We start from the raw sequence: 11,531 nt of genomic DNA, 5'->3' as shown, positions 1-11,531 counted from the left end.
TTGAGCCCGCATTAATCTCTTATTTATGTTGAATATGTAAACATCCTGCATCGTATGTTTTGTTTTACGTTGTATAAAGCTCTGTCCAGAATATCAAATTTTCTTTGACAAAACATTGGTGTATACCCATATATAGTTATGGTATATATGGTCATGATGTGATGTCATGATGACCATATTTAGGCATGTCACATGTTTTTGTCAAATAAAATTTGATAGTCTGTACAGGGCTTAATTTTTATTGTAGGGCCTATTTCCAAAATGTCTGGGGAAAATTGTCCTAGGGGAAAATTTCACCGGGAACTTACCCGGAGGGTGTGTGGGAGTAATACAGATGAAGATGTCTCGGGAGGGTGGGAGAGTAGCCTGCTCCCATCAAATCAATCTTAATTGGTTGAAGTTTTAACGCCTAGTTTTTTTTTAATATATATATAGGCCTACTGTAAACAGCCTTATGAAACCGGTACCGTTAGAGGTAATCTGCAAGGTCAAAGATTTAACTCATGCTTGCACTTATTACCTGGCGTCATCTTATAATCATGTTTGTCATTGTATTCTATACGTTTTTATCAACGAAATAAATGATAGGCCTACTATATCATATGATCGACAGTGATTATGACGACATAAATATCGAAAGCAATGAATTACCGTCATAAAAATAATGTCTCATTTTCTCATTTCGAGAGTTCCTCTGGAAATATCACAAAAGATTTAATCTATAGTGCTTACTGTACTTAACAATGACCCATACGAGCGTTTTATCTGAATCTCCTAAATATTAATCTCTTTGACCCTTTTTGATAGCGAAAAAAGTGAGGGTAAACTTATTTTGGAATGGCAACACACAGAACAGTGTATATTCGATAGGGATAGCGTCTCTGTGCAAGTGATCAGTGGGAAGTTACGCGAGCGCTGATTGGCCAGTAAGATATCCTGAAAGGAGGGACTACTGTAGAGTTGATCGGCACATCTGTTCGATGTAGGAGTGAATTATTGAACGCGGTAGCACAGCGCAAACACTACTGTGAGGACTGATCATGGAGATGATGTACGTTTTAAAACGATTAATGTACTGGAGTATCTTTTGCTAGGCCTTCTAATTTCCTTAAGTTACAGCGATGCCTGGATTCATATTGGGAATATTTTTTTTGACTGTCACTAGTGTCAATGCTATAGCATACATTGATCAACCGTCAAATAAGTCGGTTACCATCGGTAACGATGTCGTTTTGCGATGTACTGTCTCCAACAAAGGTGGATCTAAACTTTATTGGCAAAAATTAGACGTAACTGGGTATAAATTCATCAGCATGGATGGAAATATTGATCCCTATGGGATTTACAGTCGTGATATCAAGTCTCGTTATTCCGTAGTTGGAGACCATAATTTAGGTGAATATAATTTGAAAATTGAGAGAGTAAAAATTGACGATTCTGGAAAATATGTCTGTGTATACTTTGAAAGTGGGTACGGAAGGTATTCTCGTATTGCGAAATTAAGTGTAATGTGGCCAGCACCAGAACCACCACATTGCCAGGTAACATACAGTTCCAGCTCTCGGAGAGTATCATTGATATGTTTGTCTCGTGGGGGACAGCCTTTGGCGTCGCTAGCGTGGAAAAATGGAAATATGAACTTAAAAGGAACGGCACGAAAAACTGACGATGTGTCTTTAAATATTTATCAACCGGGTTCGCGAACATTTACGGGAAGTACTTTCACGTGCGTGGCAATTACGCCTGCATTAAACATCCCTCGTACTTGTACTGTACTCCCAGTTTACATAAATTGGCAACGGAACCAATTACATACAGGGGATGATGTTACCTTGACTTGTAAGGTGTTTTCAAATGAGAACGATTTGGCAATTTCATGGCAAATTAACTACGAACAGGTTGCGAATTCCGGAAAATTAACAGAATTTAAAGATGGAAAACGAAAGTTAGTAATATTTGATCTCGATATATCAGATACTCAGATGAAAGTGACGTGCATAGTTCGGATTCGGAATGGACTCACGGGAAATGCTACCGAAACACTAATCATCAATAATAAGGAATCTGCTGTTTATATGACCACGTACCCCACCACTATTCGTACGACCTTGAATGATTTCCACGAAATCACAAAAACCGCACACACTTCCACCAGAGTAAAATTGCCAAATAGTAGCAATATTATTACCGTATCTACAAAGTCCATAACTACTTTACAACGACATTTAACTGATGGATCAAATTTTAGCGCCATTGAAGGCACTGTAATTTATGGTGGTCCCTTTCCGGGTCCTCCTTTTGAAGTTGGAGGTGGCGGGAAAAGTCCTTTATTTTATAAGATTTTTTTGTCCGCTGTGAGTATTGTCACGTTTTTACTTTTTATCCTGGTGATTGCTTATGCAATGCGTTACCACAGAGCAAGGGCACTATCGCAACTAGCTAACCGACGACAGCTTGAAGATAAATGTAAAGACAGTGTACCAATGACTGGGGTATTGAGTGATATGGCAAGTGAAAGTAAGAGGTCTGATAATGATGATAGCGGAATATCATATGGTACTGAAATAGAATCAAATATTGACTGCAGTACTCTTGAATATAAAGAAAATAAACGCATTATAGGCACATATCCAGATCTCATTATTAGTCAAGATACGAACATTATAGATGAGAAAAAAGTGGAACCAATATATATGTCTCTTAATAATTGTTCTGACGAAGAATCTGGAGATGAAATAAAAGACCAGAAAGTAACAAATTTGCACCCTGTCTATATGATGCTTGACCGAGAAGCAGAAAAAAGGGATGAAGTTTATAGTTGTGTTGATATCAGGCCTAGGAATTATATTAATCAAACTCAAAATTCAAATGACACTGAATATACAGATATAAACACGCAGAAGCATCTGTACGCTGTTCTCGAAGACGACTCGGAGAAGAGTCTTGTAGTAAGTACAAGATCGGATCTGCGAGAATGTGAATTTAGTAGCAGTGGATATTTTAGTGGAGAGTCCCCATGCGAATACGAAGAACTGCCTGAAAGTTTACCTGATCTTAAAACTCACCACCCTGACCCATCATGCGCATACGCGGTCACAGATCTTAGGCAAGTAAGACGCCCTCTACGACCATCTTTGAAACAAACTTTGTGGCTAAAATTAACCAGAAATAATAGTAGGTCTAATACGTTGAAAGATGGAGAACATATTTCTAGACGTAGTCTCCCAAAACCATCACGTAATAAGGATATTAATTGTGACAACACGCATGGCATATTAACTAAAACTTCCAGCTGTCCACTTGTTGTACCAATGGGTACAGAAAACCCACGGGCAACACCTATGGACTCGCCTTCACAGTTCAGAAATGCACATTTTATGGCCAATAGACCCCTAATTAGTAGACCAATATTTGGTAGAACCGTGAGTACAGAAAGAGGAATAGTTGTTACAGACGATTATGCCGAACTAGAAATTAATCCCTCGTTTTCGGAAAGTCAAACAGACGATACGACGTATGAATCGCTTGAGGAATACGCAGTAGTTCAGAAAAGTCCCACCAAACAGAAACTTCAGAGAGCGAATGAGAATATTCCTGGCCTTAAACTTAGCCCATCTTTCCAAGGTAGAAAGCTCCCAAAAATTAAAAAGTCAGCGTCATGTCATGGGTGCGGTTCTCCAAATGCAGATCGTGGATTTTTTAGTTCCAGTTCGGAAGAGGAAGTAGGAAATATAGGACCGCAGACACCTCCTAGAATTTTGAAGAATTACAAACGCATTGATCAGATTCGCAAAGACGAGGCACGTTTGAAACGCGCCTCTTGGCCAAATCGTATGTCACCAAAAACAGAGAAACGCAGTGGAAATTCTAACATATATTCTGTTTTGGATGTAGACTAATAATGTCGAACAGCTTTTGTTTCAAGTTGCGATACGGAGCACGTAGTCATACCTAGCGCCTTTTAACTGTCGGAATAAAATGTACGGACCAAGAGCTCATATAGGCCTATAAGCGCTTATTATTGTAAAGGCATTTTATTAAAAAGCTAAGCAGATTAAAACAATTCATAAAAAAACTATGAATCTATAAGTATTGATATAAATTTTATTAAATAAATAATAAATCAATTATGAAAGTATATAAATTCTGCAGACAATATATATTTAGTTATAATACTGTATCACATTTGTAAAATTTGAATTTATAGAATTTGCGCATAAACTTTTAACAAAAGCCTGTATTTTTTGGCATTTTCATAAAATATTCCAGACATTACCAATGATTAATCGCTTAAACCACATGATTACGTTGTATTGAATCCCCGTAATTAACTAGCTGCACTTTCATACTTTTATTAACTAATAATAAATATTAAAATATTCCAATAATTTTATTTTATATTTGATTTGTAAAATTAACTTATGGGTAAAACATGTACCGGTATCCGATTCGGATTGTACTGTCTCTACAGTACCATGTTTTGTGTCTACTGCCCCAAGGGGATGTAGACACTTAGCTATCGACTTACTTTAAGTTGTGAGATTAAATCCGACTGGAGGAATGACGGAATGCCATGCATTAGTAAGACATTATACCTCCATGGTAAGACCTGTCTTAGAAAGAATTAAAAAAAAGTCAACAGTCTGTTATTTGTACAGTTATTCCGACCAGTGAATTGCCAACAGGGAAAGCGTGGCTGGGTTAAGCTGGGAGCCTATTTTTAATAATTTTAGCAATGATAGTCATCTTGACATTTTGACTGCTATTCAAAATTATAAACGACAATGTGAAATATAATCGTACACTTTTAATCATTGTGGTAGACATTATTCGATGACGTCATATTGCAATAGATATTATTCCATGATGTATTATTATGCATGGCATAGACTGTTGAATATACTACCGAATTATTCCAATCGGTTGGATCGAAGGAATTTAGTCTGCTAATGCTGCAGTAATAAGACTATTAACAGATATAATTGTATGATTAAATATTGATATCAGATTACGTAGCCTGTTGTGAATTTGCCTGGTTTATCGAGGAACATGCTGCAGGCACATAAATAACTTCCCAGCGCTGATGAGGAAACACATCATAATGCTTTCCATAACTTCGATTTTACATTCAAATTTCACTTAATATATTCATGCCTATCGGATTTCCATAGTAACAGTGATAATAAATATGTTCACTGTATTAAAAACTTCAACAGAAATCGCAGATGGTAAATAGGTCTATATATGTAGCTTATAGTTCAATGTCTTTGAATAAGGAAATGAATCTGACGTGTGGGACGTCTTGAAAAAGGAAACCAAAATATAATGATATAAAAATAGTAACGCTTGTCATTACTGTATTTGACTTTTTATAACATTTCGTAGATCCTATGTAAAGATTAATGCCAATTTAAATAATTCAAACGACAATGTTCAAATGTAAAGACAATCAGAAATTGGGTAGATTATAAATATATGCAATGCGCTTAATGTGTTTATGTGTTATGTTTTATTCATCGTCATCATTGTTTGTCAGAGGCGCACAAATCACACGGCATACTGCGTTATGAAAACTGCACAAATAATAGGTTGATGATGATAGTAATAATGATAACAATATTATAATATATCAATGTATTAAAATACTGTATACAATATTATACAGTATTTAATATCTTATAATAATGGATTATTGTAATAATATTATATATTCTTAAACCACTGACTGAAAACTCAATAGTTTTTATAGGTTTATGCCGTTTGTCTTATAGTTTATGGTTTAATTATTGTCAAAAATGAGGGATAAAAAAATTGACACAAGTCATTGGCCGATTAGAAGATGAACGGGTAACGGAACACATTTTCGCGCATGCATTTTATCAATTTGATACAAGCGGTTTTCTATGGAAGTTTGATATTGACGGAAATGCATAGAGGTCTCAAGCACTTTGAGTGAATTTTCCAGATGTTGTTCAGCAGTCTAACCGTCGTTTCTAAATCGCAGAGTAGTTAATTCTTTATAAGCATAGGATTGTCGTGAAGCGCGTAAAGTAGCCTCAAATGATTTATATAAATATCCGATTACTTCTACAATTGAAGATATATCACAAAACACATGCGTGTACAAAAAATACAAAAACAAGTATTTAACACGTTGATTCTATTAACGATTATTTATCGTTTAAACAATACTATTTTTGAATTAAAAGCTTAGTGCGAATTATCCAGAGGTTCCGATTATTTGTAAAATTTTTTTTAAATTCTGGATGATGATGTCAGGAATGACACACATATATCTCAACCTACAATATAGCTACAGCCCCAATCAGAACTGTTATTTTAAAAATTGACATACGTTAAATAGAATTATGTGACGATGATGTTGATGATAATGAAGGTGATGTTGATGGTAATGTTGGCGGTGTGATGTTGACGGAGTGATGATAAAAATGGTGGGAAATGATAAGTATACTAATGGCGAGAAGAATTTCTGCATGAAAAATCTTTATGTAATACATATCTCATTTTAAGCACGCCAAAAAACTTAGTAAAAATAATGAAATTTATCTAAAATTTGATATGCAAATAACAGGAAGAGGATAATTTTCATCGTCTAAACACGAGATACTTGCTCTGTTATCTCATATTATTCAATCCATATGTAAACACAAAAATAATGACATCAATAACAATGTAATGTAAATAGATGCAATAAATAAAGTGTCTATTAAGTCGTTATACTGTTCTACGAGCACTAGAAACATGGCGACAAAACTTCCTAATTAAATCAAGGTGCCCAAAATAACGTAAGAAATATAGAAGCAAAGACTTTAATGTAATATTCAAATTATGCTGCTTATAATAATTGCTATTTTTCTAGTTAGATTATCGTATTCTTGTTAAGTTTGTCAGTAACCGCTTGCTTGACGTAGAAAGGCGCTCGCATTGTCCCCTAACGTTCGTCAATGGCAGGACTGAGTGAATGTTTAAGAAAGAAAAGTGAGAATTTAAGAAAGATGTATCACAATTAGGCCTATGCATGAGAAAGAAGTTTTTTCAAGAAGTGTAAATCAATAAAACATAAATTTTAATAATAATAATAATAGTAATGACAACAATGATAATAATTCTGTTATAATACAAATTCAAAATTCAAATTCAAATTCAAATTTATTGTCCAAAAAGGAAATTACATTGAGAAAAAGTCATTGCTCAAGAATTACACAATTACAGTATATAATAATAATAATAATAATAATAATAATCATTGCAAAAGAATTACACAATTACAGTATAATAATAATAATAATAATAATAATAAATAATAATAATAATTATATATAATGTTTGTATTGATTTGTTGAAAAGCAAAACAATAAGGCTAAATTTTACAAATTACCTAGTCAAAAAGTATTAAATATTAATGTTATAATTGCAATTATAAATATCTTACTAACAAAATCCTTAATTCTCATTATGAATTATACTTTTTTTTTCATTTTCTCTTTTTCTTTTATTCTATCTAATCTCTACTTGTATCATTCTTTCATTTACCTTTTCATTTAATCTCTATGTACTTTCTTTTTATTCTTTACTGTTCCTTTGTTTTCTTCAACTTTTTCTTTATTATTCCTTTTCAATCTTTCGTTTTCTTACTCCTCTTCAATCTTTCGTATTATTCCTTCTCAATATTTCGTTTTCTTTCTAATATTTCCATTTCAATTTTTTTGTTTTGCTTTCATTTTAATACATTTTTCTTCCTTCCTTTTGTTCTATTCCTTTTCAGCATTTCGTTTTCTTTCTATGTTGAAAAAGATCATTCGTGCAACCCGTCGTCTCTTCGATGTAAACGCATGCTAGTTCATTAGCTGTCATTCTTTCAAGGTGGATTACCATCAGTTTCGTTATAATATAATTTTAAGAATTACATACTTAAAATAATTAAACTTAAACACTGCATGCATAACTCTATGTTTAGATTATACAAAAAAAAATTAATTTAGATGTCAATAGTTTTTGAAAGCTAAATTTAGTAACACATTACAAAAAGGTAGAAAGAAGTGGTGAGATTAACATTGTTACTTTTCTATATGAAATAATGACAAGATAAATCTCCTCTTTGCGAGATACAAATTGATTGGATTAAGCGTGGCTCCAAAATCTACGTAATGTGCAAGATTCGATATTAAGCATTACGTTGATTGACAAGTAAAGTACAAAAGAAAATGTAAAATATTGTCATGGAGCAGACATACCAATGCAATAACAAAGTGCTGTAATTCCGACATTGAATAACCTCGTTTAACAACACTTTAAGACTTACTAAATCTTAAATGTCTCACGTGGTATAACATTTTATAGTTGTCAAATTTATTTTCTGTAACTAATGCAACATATCCATATCCATATTGCATTGTGTGTGGATTTTGACATATGCGGTTTTAAGTAAACATCAAGTTGAATTGCAAGCATGAAAAAAAAAACACATCTGCCGGCTTCCACCATTGTAAAAACAAAGAAATACCATCATAAATAACTTTGCAAAGCGACAAATTCTAGCACTAGAAAAACAAGCAACAGACGTCTGACACTTTGATAAAGGAAGATGTATACGTATAGAATCAAATGCCATACAGTCATTTCGTTATATTGTTTCCGGAATTGAAAGTGGTGGAAAGATGGAGGAAGATGATAACAGTGGAAGTAAGATATAAACACAATTTGCTGTGTGAACAATACTGCAAAATTTACTGTAGGTAATATAAATTTCCAAATACCGTACCTGGTTTGATTATAGGCTAACAGATCATTTGGTAGACCTTAGATGATATATCAAAACTGAACACTATTGTACGTTAATTATCATTCAAGTACATACTGTAGTAATGCTGTGGCATGTACCCCACTCCTTTTAAAGTGGTTATAGTTTTCGTTACTTTAAATTTGTTTTTAATGAATTCGATTCTAAAGTCGACAATTCTAAAGTCAATCATTAATTATTATTATCATCATCATCCTTTTTACTAAATTAACTGAAATCTAATTTAAACACTTTTCAACAAAATTGAATTAAACCTTTTGATGAAGGTAGAAGATTTCATTATTGTATTTTGAACATATTATTATAAGCTAGTGACATTAAGTATTTTGTGAAAACGTTTATTTAATGTTATGCATAGTTATATGGAAAATTATAGGGTTATCCTAACGTTGCTAGTGTCTAAGATGCAAGTCTAGATAAGAAAAGACACGAATGGCAAAATGTACTATTGTTAGGCAGAAACGTTTGACAAAACAAAGTACATTGACGATTCTGAGAGTTCTTTAACATGTGCATGGTCAATTGTAGTAGATCATCAACCTTGATTTTAGGATGTTTGCGGTTCCACTGTATCCAAATAGAAGAGTTGAACGAGGGAATGGGATACTTTAAAACATTGTATTCAGCTAATTGTCTGGAAACAGGATGTTGCCCTAACCCGTCGGAGGTGCGCCATGTAGGGCACCCAAAGAGCTTTAGCACGGCCTCTCTCTATGGTACAGATCTCTATCATAGGTAGGCCACAGTGATGAGACGTCATGTGAATTTGAAGGTATAATGTGTAGGCCTATAATGTTAAGCAAAATGTTGTGCAAGTATTTGTGCAGGTGTCCTCTCATTAACTGAAGTTAGAACGCAGATATGACGGTAGGGATACACCTTACAAACCGAGTCAACAGTACTAGCTTTTAATTCATTATTCTGATATTACAACTTGAAACCTGCATGAAATTACTCTAGATTAATCATATTTTTCATTAATCTTGAAACAAATGCCAAGTTAGAATAACCTCCGAAAAGTGCAATGCTTCCGGAAATTTGCTATAGGCAAGCAGTGTTTGTCTCTGTGAAATTAATCTAACAATTACCTGCGATTCTCAGGGCATTTGTTATTCATATACTTCAATAACTTATGCCTATTCATGTACTTACTGAAACCAAATACAGTAAATTTATGTATTTAGAGCCTCATATTGCAAAGGGTTGTGCAATGTCCTACTATCTTCTGCATGCAAACGTGCTTGACTTTATTATTATTTGCTAGCTTTGGCCTATATAAACTAACAACTACAACATTGGTGTATACCAAAATACTTCTTAAAATTAAGCATTCACATACAAAAAGAAGATGTTTAATCATATCGCCCCTGACTCCAAACACGTATCAGCACTTGATAGACGTTGTTATGCCTATCGCTATCCTCAACATTGACATACAAAAAAAGAAGGTAGTTTATCATATCTCCGGTAAAAATCTATATATAGGTCTATATACGGTTAAAACAAAATATTAGATGAAGGATGGGTTTAGTGGTACGGTACCATATCATGATGTATACACTACGGGTTCACACAACTAACAATCATGATGTTAAAGTTGTATGTTGTCACTACCTTTGAATCAGGATCGTGATATATTATGTATGTATGTATGTATGTACGTACGTATGTGTGTGCGTATGGGTGTATGTATGTATATGTGTGTATGGTATGTAAATGTTTATATATATGTATGAGTATATAGGTATATCTATATAGGTATATATATGTATAACGATTTAACAGTTTATTTTATTATTAAAACTTAGCTGTTATTAGAAAGAAGACATTATAGTTATAGGAATTCAGATTAACTTATTATTTACAAATTTTCTCTTATATTAGATTGTAGACACTGTACTTAATTTATTGCTTAATCATCTATAAATATAAAGAAACTAAAAGTAATTAAGATGTTGTTATTAATGAATACAAAATATAATTTACAGAAAAGAAATAGAATTGTTCTAATAAATTTTAAACTTCTTTTATTTAAGTAAAATAGGCCTTTGAATTATTTTTGAACCTTATATGTAAAAAAAATATTTAATTATGTAATTTGGGATTTCCATTTACAAGCTATGCTTCAGGAATTTCCCATTTTCTTTGATCTTTAAAAATGTTGTGCATTTATATTTTTCGTAAATTTTTCTGCTCAAAGGAAATAAATATTTTTGTCATTGTCATTGTCATTGATCAGTAATTGACAAAGTCCCTAGGGAGGCATCAAGTCATTAGGGTTTTTGGTTTTACCGTCACTGGACACAAATCTGTCTTGTTTATATTATTACGCATATTTTACTGTTGTTACAATAATTTAGAGAAACCTTTTATGCTATGGAATGCTTAGTTATGTCTCTTGCAATTGCTGGTTAATTTTGTTAATGTAAGATCTTATTTACTTAATTTTATCTTTAAATAATAAAGAAAAGAAACAAAAAGCTGCTTTTTTTGTTCATGGGTTTAATTTGAAGTAATTGAAATCATAACAGAGGAAGTACTTTTTAACCTTATTTTTAGTGCATATTGTTTTTCTTTCTCATAAAACATAAAATGCGTAGGAGATGATTCTTGTTATGTATTACCGGCATAGCATCATGATAACTTTCGTTGAACTATACAAGGACAGACATAATTAATACTTTCCTTAGACGTTGACATTGTCAGTTGT

At 32.9% G+C, this 11,531-nt stretch overlaps 1 protein-coding gene across 1 annotated transcript; it reads left to right on the top strand.

Annotated features, from left to right (window-relative positions):
* The first annotated feature begins 998 nt into the window (after nt 1-998).
* LOC117102526 lies at nt 999-5,494 on the top strand. The gene has a single exon (XM_033242848.1). The coding sequence runs from the start codon at nt 1,122-1,124 to the stop codon at nt 3,897-3,899; it is 2,778 nt and encodes a 925-aa protein (XP_033098739.1). The 5' UTR covers nt 999-1,121; the 3' UTR covers nt 3,900-5,494.
* The last annotated feature ends 6,037 nt before the right edge of the window (nt 5,495-11,531 follow it).

This window comes from Anneissia japonica, unplaced genomic scaffold, assembly GCF_011630105.1.
Source record: "Anneissia japonica isolate Jap-2015-1 unplaced genomic scaffold, ASM1163010v1 scaffold483_len1788099_cov177, whole genome shotgun sequence".
NCBI lineage: Eukaryota > Metazoa > Echinodermata > Crinoidea > Comatulida > Comatulidae > Anneissia > Anneissia japonica.
Note: the sequence above shows the minus strand (reverse complement) of the source record. Positions and strands in the feature narration are given on the sequence as shown.